We start from the raw sequence: 14,747 nt of genomic DNA on the forward strand, positions 1-14,747 counted from the left end.
TCGACGCCGATGGATTTTTCCTGTTTGCAATTTCGTTGTACGTGACACCACTTTCTGAGCACCAAGTGTGCATAATTTTCTTTCGCGTTTCTGGATCAATTCGACTCATCATTGAAACGATAAACCGTACCGAAACCAATCGATTGCACAGCTGTAATTGACATGTAAACAAACATGTCACCGCAGAGCACGCTGCAAAAAATTAAGCCATTTTAAAGTAATACCTGTTTGAAAGTTGCTAACTACTTATCGATACACTTCTTATTAGTATTTGATAGTAGTGATCTAACTGTAGTTAAAAGTTTATTATATATGTATATATATATATATATATATATATATATATATATATATATATATATATATATATATATATATATATATATATATATATATATATATATATATATATATATATATATATATATATATATATATATATATATATATGTATATCAATTGTTATTGATATTAAAAAAAATCCTCGTTAAATATTCTAGCGATCGCGTCAATAACTTATGGAGATATGAAGAATTATCTTTTAACATTTTTATTGTCATATGTCTTATCTGACATCTTTGTTCACAGCCGATGAAACGCACACACTTAACAGCGTTATGTTGACACGAATCGGAATGAATGTTTGTTTTACTAGTCTTTAATACGGACATTCTAGTAATATTCGAAACCAAAACAGTTCCATTGAAATATATGTATCAATGACACAATTAAGCTAATGTCACGGACACCAAAAAAATAATTTGTTTTTTTTTTATTTAAATGTTTGACGTGATATTATAATTAACATTTTAACAATCGTTTTCAAAAGAATATGTCGAAATAGATTTTCTTAAACGGTGTCAGGCCATAATTGATGCTGGAGGAGATAGGCGATCGACCACACTGACCTTCCAATTAATGTGCAAATTTTGGAACAATCTCAGACTGTATTTTGCTGTTGACAGTGATGATATAACTTGGAGCGATAACGAAAGCAAAAAAAAAAGGAAGAGAAAACCCACAACGTTAACTTGATAAAATGTAAAAATTATCGCCTCTTAGAAAAGTGAAGAAAACAGTGCACTGCTAGGAATGAAATAATTACACAAACATTTCATCCCATCAAGTCACGACTCGTTTCACAAACCACCAACTCAAACGTGATGGAAAGCATTTGCCCAAAACGATGATGGGTTTAACCCCCACAGGATTTATTGGAAGCGTCGCTTACAAATTTTCCGCGAAGCCCGACGAACGTGTTTATTCCCCATTTCAATTTATAATTTTCCACGAATTAATTACCGTTTAGCGTCGTTCTTTTTGCCTGTACATCCATCATGTTCTGGATTTTTTTTTCTCTGTTCGTTCGCTGCTGTTGGCGTGCTTTTCTGCTTATTAGTTGGAAAATGCTTCAGACAGACATTGTATGTCCCTTATCCACGAAAACAAAACAAAAATCGCAAGGGTTTTTTTTTTGCTTTTTTTACTGCTCTCAGCAGTGAATCGAAAACTAGCTATAAACAAAGGATGCGTTGCGAATCATAAACTAATTAATATATGTTTAGTGTGTAAGCGCTATTTGCTTTGTTTACATGTCAAAAATGATTATTCGGATAGTCATTTTCCAGTTTGTGTAGGCTGTGTTTGAAATGTCGCGAGTTGAATTTGATACTTGAAAGATAATTTAGAGCACAGAACGATGTTACCTAGTATCAGATAGCGAAAACAGTTGAATAGTTACTTGAAATCAAGTGTAAAAAGTGGAAGGGTAGTGTCAGAGACATAACTGGATGACGTGAATACGAAACACAAGATGATAGGGTAACAGAGGTATTTTGGCCCGCTTTAGGTTTCACAATATTGAGAATTTAGTGGACTAGCTCCATACAGTATGTTGAAATTTCAAACCGAGATCATTAATACACATCTTTTCTACGATATAAACTTTTTTGCAACGTGATATTATCAAGACTGTATTTGCAATTATAAATTCCAAATATTTTGTTTTTTTTTTTATTTTCGCCACCCCAATTTTATTTTGGCCCATGGTAGAAATATATTTTGGCCAGAGAAAATTTGTATCACTTACATTTTGACCCCCCTTAAAAAATATGATAATATGAATAAATAAACGAATAAATAAATCACTTTTACTTTTAAATTAACATTGTAAAGCTATTCCAACTAATAATAGAACAATATCATCTCTAATTTAGCTATTCGTTACGCTAAAATCGTAATTTTTCAATGTGTAAATGCAAAAAAAGTAAACAAAGATTATATCTTAAGCAGTATCTTCAAATAAATGCGAAATGTTTCAGCAATAAAACTTAGAAATAATATTAGAATATGTATTTCTCAGACATTAACGTATAAAATACAATCAAGATAAAAATAGCAATTTGTCATTTTCGTTTCTTTTCCTCCAGTTGCTTCTTCTTTCGTAGTTCTGCTTTTCTTTGTTTTACTTCAATTTCTTTAGCTTTTTTTTTCTTGTAGTGCTTTGTGATATTGTAGTCTACGGCGTGAGGTAAGAACAGCTGGGCTTCGATGTTTAAAGCGTCTGTTCCCGGTTCTATGTGGCGTTTCTGGTGACGTTTAAAATTGAGACAACGAAATTTGTGAAATATTCTCACAGATTTCATCAGTTAAATTGTTTTGTTGAATAATATTTAAATCTGAAACACATTCTTTCAGTGGATCTTCACTGGTCGACTGATAAAAGTCCAACATTCCGCTTTCATATGACTCTTGTTTGTCCAAATATTCTCCCTCTGTTACAGATTCCACATTGTACAGATTGACAAATTCTGCAATATGCATGTTTGGCTCTATATGCAGTTATTTCCAGGAATATTCATATTCGAAGACGAATCCAAGGGTTCAAGAAGCTTATACACGCGCGCAAGAATTTTATCTTCATCAGATGGAAAATCATCAGAATTATTTCTTTTGTAAAGCGATATACGGTCGGGCCCTATCAATGTTAAAATTTCCACAGCTTTCGATCGTACAATGGGAAATGTTAGTGAAGTAATTTGTCGAGTATCCGTCCTTTTATTCTCAAAATTTTCGCCAACTGGACGACTGTGCGCCAAACATTTACTGTAGTCGATATTATTTTCATTGAATGGATATAGTCCACACGCTTTGAAACCGTTTTGTATTATTTTACTCTCAACTGATTTAATAGCTTTCGCAAGAAGCGGAGCAAAATTTTCTGTTTTTAAATATTTATTAGGATCTAAACATTTCCTATCATCTACCACTTTAAGCCATGAACTTTTCATAGCTTTGAATACCGCAACATCAAGGGGCTGTAGTATTCTAGTGCAGTTTGCATACAGGCAAACTAATGGCGTTTTCGTTTTTAATTTGCACTACACCGGTGCAGTGCTACACTGAGGCATGAATAAACGAACAAAAATGACGAAAACATAAACAGTAACCATTGACTACAATAAACGATTCCATTGCACAGAGCTACACCAAACTTTTCATGAGTGCTACACCAGTGGTATCGGTGCAGAAAAAGTGTAGCACTGGTGTAGTGCAATTGGTAAAAACGAACGGTTTAGGTGCAGCTTTCGCTACACCGGTGTAGTGCAATTTAAAAACGAAAACGACATAAGTGTATGCCCATCTTGCGGCATTCTTCCGCAGTTTCCCAAGCAGTATGAGAAGAATGACCATCAATAAAATATATAGCTGGTAGCGCGTTTTCCTTTGCCAACTGCGGTTGAAGTATAAACTTGATATATTTTAAGAAGCACGATCTTGTCATCCAACCAGAATCGGTTTTAGCTAGTCCCCAATCAGCAGGTACACTTCGAGTTATGTCGGTTGGTATTTTTTATATGGCAAAACAACCATAGGAGGAAACATCTTTCCATCAGCCGCACAAGTGAACATTACTGTTATATTCTTTTTGGTAGGGCCCTGGTCGACTTTATATACATTTTTTTCTCCACGTCTTGAGATTACTTTATCGATGGATGGATCAAGATAGAATGAAGATTCATCACCATTAAGTACATTGCCTGCGCTCATAAGGACTTCAGATAGTCCCTCTTCTTCCAAAACCGTTAAAACTTCCTTGAACCAATTCCGTATCTCGAGTTCTGTAACATTGGCACTTGCCTTTGTGACACTTTCCGGTTTGCGAATAGAAAGTGCCTTATGACGACTCATGAAGCAATTGAACCATGCGCTACCTGTTGGTAATACAAACCGTGAGTCTTATTATGGAAGCAGAAAAAAAGTATTTACTTGGTTTGCCGTTTTTGAAGACATTCATATTGGGATTATGTTCGAGATAATTCATCACACTATTTATTAATCGGTACTTAGTAACTGGGAAACCCTTCCGGGCCATCTTTAATATCCAATTAACCAGTTCTGTTTCTTGTTCCGATCGAAAAGCAGTAGGTGGTCCGGATCTAATTTGTTGCTTGTAATTTTTACTCATGCGGAATTTTATAGTTGATCGCGGTATTCCAAAGCGTATGCATGCACTACGGAAAGATATTCCGCTCCTGATCAAATTTAAACATTTTTGTACACCTTCTTCCGTGTACCTTTTCTCCCTAATGTTCTTTTTTGTTTTAGCCATCTGCAAACGAAAAATAATAAGTGTATTTATAGATTCATCTAAGTATATTTCGCAAACCTCGAATGCTCAAAGCTAAATGAATAATTCCTCTGTAAGAAGTTGTTGTTGACAAACAGTCTCTTCACACTCAAACAAAGGCTATGTCAAAAACACATTTTGTCTTAAAATGTGGAATGCATTCTGGACATGGCGTATTTTTAATTATAAACGATTGTTTTGCTTTTATTTTTATAATACTTACTTCAAATAGTTCGTAATTATTGGCCTTCTTCATTACACGCACAAAACACGCCGTTTTAGAGATGTAATATCTTTTGAAAAATGATTGCGAAAATTCAACCTCCTCTCAATTTTTCGTAATCAGTAGGTATCAACTGACTACCACATTTTAATGATGTTTTTTTTTGTAAAAATAACTAGCAAATGTTGTAATATCTTCGAAAAATCGTTCCGCAATAGGTAATTTAATGTGAATAGCTTCAATAGATGCAACATGGGTTACTTAACATTGGTTAAATCCTAAAAAGTTTGTCAGGTGGGCCAAAATATATGAACTGGCCAAAATACCTCTGTGACCCTATATTGTGTGTATTGTGCAAGGTTTCGGTTTATTACTTCTAGAATTGTAAAAATTGTGATTCTCATATATAAAAGATATCATTGTGACAATCTCTCCGTTGAAATCATGCATCATTCAAATTGATTCTTTATGATTGGAACTGGTTTGTGTGTGTATTCGAGCTCCGGTTCCAAAGAATAGAGTTGGTTATGAAACGACTATTTAGGTGAGTACGGATAATCCACAAACAATTGTTGATTAAGGAACCAGGCAGTGAACGCTTCGTTGGTGAGATACTGTATGAAAATCAAAATTGATCACATAAAGCTTAGCTGCGGACTATACTAGCATATTAGCTCCACACGGAACATGTTTGTAAATAGGTAACTGAAATTTTATTATCGTAATAGTCTTTGGGTGTGAATTCATCTCATTTCACTTTACTTTCGATTATTTCTTCTTGTGCTTCACACGGAACTGGACGTCATGGAGAAGATCTCCAACCAACAGTCAGGGCCGCCGAGAGAGAGGGGGGATTCCCCCCCATTTTTTTTTCCAAAATTAATAGCTTTATTGCGAACACGTGCTTACAGATGTATTATTTAAAGTATTGTCCGTCGCTAGCGACAACTTTCTCCCATCTTTTCGGCAATTTTCGGATCCCGGCTCGAAAAAAGGAGTCCTCTTTTGACGCTATCCATGAATCAATCCATTTTTCCAACTCTTCGAAGGATTGAAAATGTTGATCTGCCAGGCCGTGTGCTATCGAACGGAATAGGTGGAAGTCAGAAGGGGTGACATCTGGGAAATACGGCGGGTGGGGCAAGATTTCCCATTTCAGTGTTTCCAGGTACTTTTTGATCACTTTTGCGACGTGAGGCCGAGATATCCCTTGGTTTCAACTCGTACGGCAGCCAGTTTCCTTCTTTCTGAATCATGCCCAGGGCCTTGAAACGCATTCAGCTTCTGAACACTGGATCGGAATTATGGATTGGATTCTGGATCAAAATCCTAAAACTGAATTTTGGAGTTGAGTTTAGAACTGGATTCTGGTCCACCTGAATTCCGAACTTTATTTTAGGTTTATAATTTTGTTCTAGCTTACATGTTCAGAATTCAAAGCTGTGGCTCTTGAACTGGAACTTGTTTTGCCTCTCTCACACAGAAAGGCACTTTGAAAACCTACTTTTTAACCAATGCTCGACGAACTGTGCAAATGTCTCTGTGTGTATGTATGTGTGTTTGTAACAAAAATGTACACTCGATTTTCTCGGAAATTCCTGAATTCCGATTTTCGCAAACTGAAATTCAAATGAAAGGTCTCTTTGAATTGTACCCGGATCGGACTTCCGGTTCGAGAGTAACGCGGTAACATGCGCAAAAAAATTAAGAAAAAGTCCACTCTATTTTCTCAAAGACGCTCAACCGATTTTATTCAACTAAGATTCAAATTAAAGGCTCTATAGTTCCATAGATTGCTATTGAATTTCATCTAAATCCGACTTCTGGTTTAGGAGCTACGGGGTAAAATGTGCAAAATGAACTAAAAACGTGCAATCGGTTATTTCCAAAGACCGTTCAAACTTGTGATCTCAAACATAATTCCTGAATTTTGTTTGAATTCGACTTTCGGTTCTGAAATTATGGTGTAAAATGTGCAAAAAATGAAAATATAAGTACTAACTTTTCTCGGAGATGACTGAACCGATTTTCACAAAGTCAGATTCAAATGAAATATCTTATGGTTTTTTAGAACATTCCTAAACCTCATCTTGATCCGACTTCCGGTTTCGGATTTACAAGGTGATTAGTGATAAAATTCCAGTTTCAAATTACTCCGTTTGTTCGGAGATGGCAAGACCGATTTGTACAAACTTAGATCCGAATGAATCGTACAATGACCCTGAAAAAAATCCTGAATTTCAATTGGAGCCGATTTTCCGTTCCAGAATTATAGGGTAATTTGTGTCAAAACTGTTATACAATTTCTTAGAGGTATGAAACAAAATACTTTTAAAAAAATTGTAAACTGGCTCGATCGGTAGCCATTATCAGTGGATGGCCAAACAAACCGATTCCGGCTGCTAGTCATTTGAGTATCGAAGAAAATTATTATGAAGAATACCACAGTATTATTATTTATGACAGTTTGATTGATTTGAGAAATACTTCATTAAAACAGGTTCTTTTTACTAGATTTCGGAACTGAATTTAGTTCTTTAATTTATATTCAAAATTTGAAAACAGAATTCTGATTTAGTATTTCAACTTTAGAATTGTGGAACAAAATTCAAGATTTGAATTTTAGGTCTGTATTCTGAAACTAAATGTTATATCCGAACTTCCAACCGGAATTTTCGAACTAACTTCTGAACCAGAATAAAGTTCCTGAACTCAGTTTCAGAATATAATTTTTAAATTCAGTTTGAGAATTCATTTCTAGAACTCAGAACCTGCATGTTGGAACTAAATTCTGAACTTGGATTCTGAAACTAGATTTCAGAACTGAATTCCGTTCCATTATTCAGATGACCTAATAGTTCAACATAAACTGAAATGCACTGGTGAGACAAAGACGAAACGTAAACATATTAAAAACGGTTATGTGCCCTAGAAAAAAAAAGTCTACCTTCTGAATGAAAGCTTATATGTTTAATAGCATAAGCAACTTTATTTTCGGTCTTTATATTTTGACATTTGTACATTAGATTTATTTATTTATTTAGATTTTTTGTTTGAGAGATCATTTATTGGCATTTAACGATTGAATATGATTACGGACATACGGCCGATATGACTATTCTTCACAAAGGTCATCCAGGAGGTCCAATTTTCGAACACTTTTTCAAGCATTTGAGGGTATACCTTATGATAAAAAAAGAACCGGAATTTTCATTTTAAAATTCTCGCGCTTGTCCAATCGGTAAACTTTTATTCTCTCAACGTTGGCAACACTTTCATACACATTCTGTCAAATTTTGACGCATATCGTACGATTAGTTTTTGTTTGGCGTCTATACAAAGAAGTTGAAAAATTTTCGTGTGGCGATTTTTATAATGGATGAAAATTTAGAACAACGGCTCGCCTTCGAAGCCCCATTCGGTCGATTGTTGTGCGGTTTCGACGTCATATTCATAAATCCACACCTCATCACCAGTTATGATGCATTCGATGAATGTGGGGTCACTATCTGCGTTGGAAATCATCTCTTTGGCCACATCAACACGACGCTGTTTTTGAACGGTCAGTTGTCTTGTACGACTTCAGGTGATTTCACCTTTTGATACGCTGGATCATTCCGACACTCGTTCCTGCTTTTTTGGCCGAATCACGCATTGACATTGATTTGATATTCAGGATTAGAGATACCACTTTCTGGTCCAGTTTCGGGTTGGAAGAACCGGGTTTTTGACTCTTCCTGGTAGCTCATCCAAAGAATAGTGTTCCCCAAACTTATTAATGTTGGTTTTAATACTGGCAAGATGAATTCCAAACCGCTTCGCCAATTTTCGCATAGTAATACCCTTCTCACTTAGCCATGTGTCCAGAACCTTAATTTTCACTTCCTTTTAATACGCGACGTTTTGTAAACAAATGAAAGCTGACAGCCAAACGCACAGTGATCCCGAGTAGAGTGTGAGATCAAAAAGAAAACTCAATTTGATGTTGTGCTGTTCGTATATATCGATTACTTAATTTGTTATCGTTTTGGTCGTTTTAACGGTTAAAAGATCAAAATCGAAAGCAAAAAAAAAATGCTATGTGACATCAAACTGAAAACTAGTTTTGCTCTCAGTGAAAGCACATTGAAAACTTAATATGATGTAGATCTTCTCGAAATGACTCGTCACTAGCATAAGCTAAAAATAGAACAGCCAAAACAGGTCCGTGATAGTATACATTTAGGCGATATTACTCGCAAGCAAGAAAAAAGATCTCATGCAATCTCCACACTACCGTGGAGAGAATCCGGTTTCGAACATACGAGATTTGGAATGTAAACTTTTTGCGATTGCTTTGGACTTAAGTGCTACTAGCTATAAGGAGATGGAAAATGTTCGGTTATATGACAAGCAGTGTGGTTTCACAAAGTTGTATGCAGGTAGTTTCTATCAATGCACACTCGTTACGTCGCTTCCATCCCGCATCTAACGTGAATAGCAGTGTGGCTATTTGAGCACAGTATAAAAATGTTCTCTTTGTCCTTCTTATATCCAAATCTGTAGCATTCAAACATTATAACATTAAATTGAGTTATCTGCATGATCTGACACAACTCGCACATGTAATCACTTTGAAATACGAATTTACAGTGTAATCTTATACAACACAGGGAACGTGAATTAGGAATCCGGCAATAAGGTATCCCAGATCATTTGTTTTTTCGACTAATTGGGACAATGAACGATTATATCACTTCTGACCACAGATAGAACCATAATCTCTTCAGTAAACTTTCAGTTCTTGTGAAGACTTATAATTTACGATCATTTGATGCAGAATTAGTCCTGTGACTCAAAATTATGAAGGTTTAGTTAGACGATTTCTTTGGAAAACTTTTTTAAGCTGAACGCAAAAACTGTTACAGGATCGGATACTTAACGTATCTAGAAGGAAATCGATGACGTCAAATATATGTCTCATATCAAATTCTGAAATAAGCTCCTTCTACGGCAGACGATCAGCGAGATGGGAATGCCGAAGCCACTATTCAGATTGACCTGCTTCAGACAAACGTGGTACCAATGATCGGCAATTTATCTAATGCCTCCCAGACGTGTGGTTTGACACCAATATTCTCGTGGTTAAAAAGAAGGAGCATCATTAGCGTAAAAGTTGAAATATGTTGAAAAAATCGTTTCTTGGCGGTTATGGTTGCGTTCAACTACAGGATCTCGGCAGGATGTCAAAGCATTTTTGCAAAAGTAACATAGGATTGAAGGAATGATTCTTCCATTGAAACTTAACTTTGTATTTCTGTGTTGCTCAATTTAAATGGATTCACTAAGTTGTTGATTTTAATATTTTCATTTATTTTGAGTTTCACAAAACAAAATGATATCATAATGTGATAATAATTGGAAACTTGATGAGTCGATATCATATTAGGATTTCAATCTGATGTTGCTATCATAATCAAGTTTCAATTTGTTCTCATTTTGATGTTAGACTTTATTCGGGATCTGTGCATAGAAAACCATAACAAATACATGCATACAACACAAATGTATGTGGATAGCTAATTTTCGATACACTCCTTATGTCATGTTAAAAAAATTTTTAATATTACTCAAAATTCATAAGAATATTGAAAAAGGCATTTGATGAGATTGATAATAACTGATCGGATTCGTCAACTTATAAAGTTGTAGTGCATTGTTATGAATAGTCAAATTTTCACTACTCGTATTGTCTATGGGAACTGCCATGTATCGGAGTATTAAAGAGTTTTTAAGAAATTACATAGATGTATAGGTGATCAACGACTACAGCAAGTATCACACTTAGCATTCACATCTCTCGTTGACGAACCGAACCGAACCGCGAGTGCCAAAAATTTTGATTTGAAACAAAGAATGAACAATTTCAGTATAGGCAAGAAAATCAATTTTAAGAGCGTTTTGATTATAAATTGAACGACTAAATTGACCGTTTTACACAAGCAGTACAAATATGTCTACCTCATATTAGCCAATTAAACTCATGGCTTACAACCATCCTATTTTACTAGTGAACGAAATGTGCTGTAAGCCCACTGCGCTCAATAACTGAAAATGTTCCGTATTTCTATGTGTTGATTTTGCACGATACGCTTTGTGCGACGTTTCGTTCAATTCATGTATTTGGAATTTAGCACATCTTATTTTGGCACTGAGTTTCACCTCAATGCTTGTTCATACTAAAAAGTTTAGAAAGTACAAATTTTATTTTTTTTTAGGGTATCTCATACTGCTGAAAAATGTTTCATAAATTTCATATTTTCAATTGTATGGAGAGGGAATTATGTTACTTTCTTATATATATATATATATATATATATATATATATATATATATATATATATATATATATATATATATATATATATATATATATATATATATATATATATATATATATATATATATATACACATATATATATATATATATATATATATATATATATATATATATATATATATATATATATATATATATATATATATATATATATATATATATATATATATATATATATATATATATATATATATATATATATATAACAAGAGATATTCATTCTACCCATTCTTGTACACGGTAATTTTTGAAAAGGCGCCATAGTAAAGTAAGTCGTTTTCACATCCGCTCTTTTGAAACTTTTTTCTTGAGTCAAATGCGTTCGATTTTCTATGTACACGAAGTTAATGTTTTGCCATTTTAGAAAACGCAAAGTTTCCTTCAAATTGGAGCAAGTGTAACGTTACTGCATCACTTTGTTACTGTTTGTTTCTGAAGTTGTTTTCATTCATCCCTTTTTGAAAATCAATCGACTCAAACTGATCTTTTCATCATTGCAGCACAAATGATTTACGACAATGAAGTCGTATTCAAAATTGCATCCAAGTCGGATTATGCGGAGTCTGAAGCTGTGCTGATTCAGTCAGAGGTGATGGAGAAGATTACTCTCGAAGTGCTAGAGACCACATCAAATGATGTTTTTGTAACGGAAAATTTTATCATTCTGGTTTTGAATATTTATAAAATTGTTGCCTGCCATTCCTTCTTGCCATATATTTTATAAGAAAAAAGGTTGGAAAAACTGAAATTAAAAAAAAAAAACATCGGTTCTCAATTTAGACTTTTAGTGTACAAGACAATTGCATTCTATTTATATTAAGGACCATTTTTTGGACGAGGCTGCAACATCCAAAAATTGACTCATTTGACGAATATCTCTTTCGTAGCATAAATATATGTCAATCATTCTGCCCAAAACTTTAGCATACAAGTTTTCGCCAAATAAAATCTGTATACGAACACGGGGAACCGGAAATTTCGCAGTAGCTTGACCGAATCTCACTCCCAATCTCCAAGGGATAGTCAGGTAGTATTTTAGGAGCTAATGTGCAATTCGGGGATCAGATTGCCACAAGTTAGTTCTGACTCTACGTCCGTTCTTCTCCATGCTTTCGGTTTCAACAATAGAACTTCAAATTACGCAAACTTTTTGCTGTTTCCATGCGATAGAGCACACAACTAATTCACAAAACTGTCACATAGTGTTTTTTCCGAAACATTAGACATGTCTGTGCTATTGCAAGCGTACAGTCAAAGCGTGCTCGAAAACCATTTGCCAAATGTTTCTAACTTAGACTATCGCTCAAATTCACCCATCATTAACCATTGCGAGAGCAACAGTATCCGCATCAAATCGAATGACTGAACGGAGTCGGAAAGTCGTTTTCCATGTTTCTGTCATGCAGTTTATCTGACATTTTACAGATCATCTTTCAAATTCTCAACCCCATGCCTTTTCTTTCTCCATTCCTGTCTCCCAGCCGTAGCTTCCTTCGCAGTTCCTTCGTTTTGGTCTTCCAGCGATGCACGAAGACAAGATAAATACTGTGCATACTTTGGGGTGTCGTTTGGTCTAACGCTTAAATTCGCCATTTTATTTCAGTTCCTAATCTTGAGATCAACTTCTGGATGTGAACAACCACGGCGTGGGGCATGAGGTTGGCTGGCTGACTGGCTGGCTAACTGACAAGGATCCGGTAGGTGGCTAATTTTAATTAAGCATTTCTTCAGCATTCTTTATCCTTCTGCCACTGCGAAAATTAGCCGGAAAGGTCCGTTCGGATAATGTCATGTCATAAGTATGACCCGTGTGACTACTTCTCTCCCCCCTCTCTCCGGGTTGGCCACGGCCAGCTGAACCTACTGAATTTAAATGAGGCTTCGGAAAATAATAATACACTCCGAGTGAGTTGCCGGGCCCAAGTTTTGTCTGCTGTCAATGCAAAGTACGGCTGCCATGGCAGCTTACTCAATGTTTTGCGGATAAATATCCTTGCCCTAGTCTACGAAAGTCTCGAAGTTTTTGAAGAGGGTTACCCTTGATAACCCGGGGGTAAGCTGCTGTGCGGTACGGAAGAAAAATGCAAATCACTCCCCCTTAGAAAGGCTGACCGGTGAGGATGAATATTGGACAGTAGGATCAACTTCGAGAGATAAGAAAACAGTGACGGCATTAGGAAAAGGTCGCCCCGTAGTAATCTCCCATGGAATAATGCCATTCTGCACTGAAGAGGCCCACAACTGCCACTGCAGAAGAGAAGGATTTGTGTTGGTTTGACAGAAAAAAAAACGATTTTCTCTGCTAGATTAATCAAGCCTTTTTCTCCATCGTAGGAGGGATTGGTCCGTAGAAGGGGAAAATTTTTTCCCAAGAGGCTTACGGCAAAGTTTCTTTTAACAGAAAATTGATCTATCGATAAAAGTAGTTTTCCTACAAGAAAAAAAAACGAAAAGTTTTGATAAGGTTTGATTGGCAACCAAATCAAAGAACCGTTTGTCTTTTCACTTACCGAGATTTATTTTGCCGCTTTCCCAGCAGACTCCGTAACGTCCGGATGGAACTGTATCCAAGCTAAGAAAAAAAAGCAATCGAAAATGAAATGCAAATTTAAATTTTACACCAAAACGACCGGAAAAGTTAATCGAACGCAAAATGAAAACCCCCCTCCCTCGCACTGTTAGCCATTTGGTACTGCTAGCGATTTCTTTTCCAATTGAAAAACTTTTCCACCCGGACAGGTGTTTATAAATATTCACCAGTACTGTATCGGGTTTCCTCCCCCACTTCACTCCATTTCTTCCAGTGGATACTTGATCCACTACCAAGCATCTACCGATAACGATTTTTTTCGGGTTCGCTCTCAGATAAAGTTACGAACGATACAGCGAACTTGATATCGATAGAGTAGAAATAATTTATCAACACGATTCCGAATCAGAACAATGTTGTTACGGTGAATGAGTATTTACTGTTCCATTCCCGAAGGAAAGTAACATAAATTGCGAACAAGCTGACGATGTTCCCGTGGAAGCGTTTTATGAAGCGAATGGTGCAGCAACACCGGGATGGTTGAAGCAGGTTTTTTTTTTGCAGTACCGAAACGTAATACTTTTTCTGTAGGTGTTCGATTCGTGCTAAGAATTTTGCCTCGAACTACATCTGAGCAGTGTTGGATGCTGAATCAAATGTGATGAAATTTGTTCAAATTCATCGAAAATATCTTTTGTTATTCAATTGCAGGGTCAGTCCAGGTCGGCGGTTAAGAATACAAGATTCTAGTCTCGCAGTTGTCATATTTTTTTTTTATTCAATAGTATGATATATATTTTTAGGCACACTGCTTAAGCTCTAAGATGCCAAGGGTATTTCCTAATCTTAATTAACGACTAACTTAAAACTAGAATAGTATCATTAGATTATGTCGTCTAGAATTTTTGGAAAAAGCTTTTAGCTGGCGTTCGGCAGTGGTCGGTGAATTGAAAATTGCATGACTTCCAGATGGTGCTATCTAT

At 35.5% G+C, this 14,747-nt stretch overlaps 2 protein-coding genes across 2 annotated transcripts in view; both read right to left on the minus strand.

Annotated features, from left to right (window-relative positions):
- LOC131430781 (connectin-like) overlaps positions 1-14,747 on the minus strand; it is a 502,561-nt gene that overhangs the window by 141,501 nt on the left and 346,313 nt on the right. The gene's annotated exons all lie outside the window — the stretch shown is intronic.
- LOC131428641 (uncharacterized) lies at positions 2,507-4,797 on the minus strand. The gene is made up of 2 exons (XM_058592686.1): positions 4,215-4,797; positions 2,507-3,327 (listed from the first exon to the last, which is right to left on the minus strand). Exons 1-2 carry the CDS (start codon positions 4,610-4,612, stop codon positions 2,832-2,834), a joined length of 894 nt encoding a protein of 297 aa, XP_058448669.1. The 5' UTR covers positions 4,613-4,797; the 3' UTR covers positions 2,507-2,831.

The sequence above is a fragment of the Malaya genurostris genome, chromosome 2, assembly GCF_030247185.1.
Source record: "Malaya genurostris strain Urasoe2022 chromosome 2, Malgen_1.1, whole genome shotgun sequence".
In the NCBI taxonomy this organism is placed as follows: domain Eukaryota; kingdom Metazoa; phylum Arthropoda; class Insecta; order Diptera; family Culicidae; genus Malaya; species Malaya genurostris.

Excerpts from the sequence above, each read along its gene's own strand:
- LOC131428641 (XM_058592686.1), bottom strand. The coding sequence starts at position 4,612 with ATGGCTAAAACAAAAAAGAACATTAGGGAGAAAAGGTACACGGAAGAA. Across the intron at positions 3,328-4,214 it reads ACGGTTTGTATTACCAACAG|AATACTACAGCCCCTTGATG; the intron begins GTAGCGCATGGT and ends AAACTGCACTAG.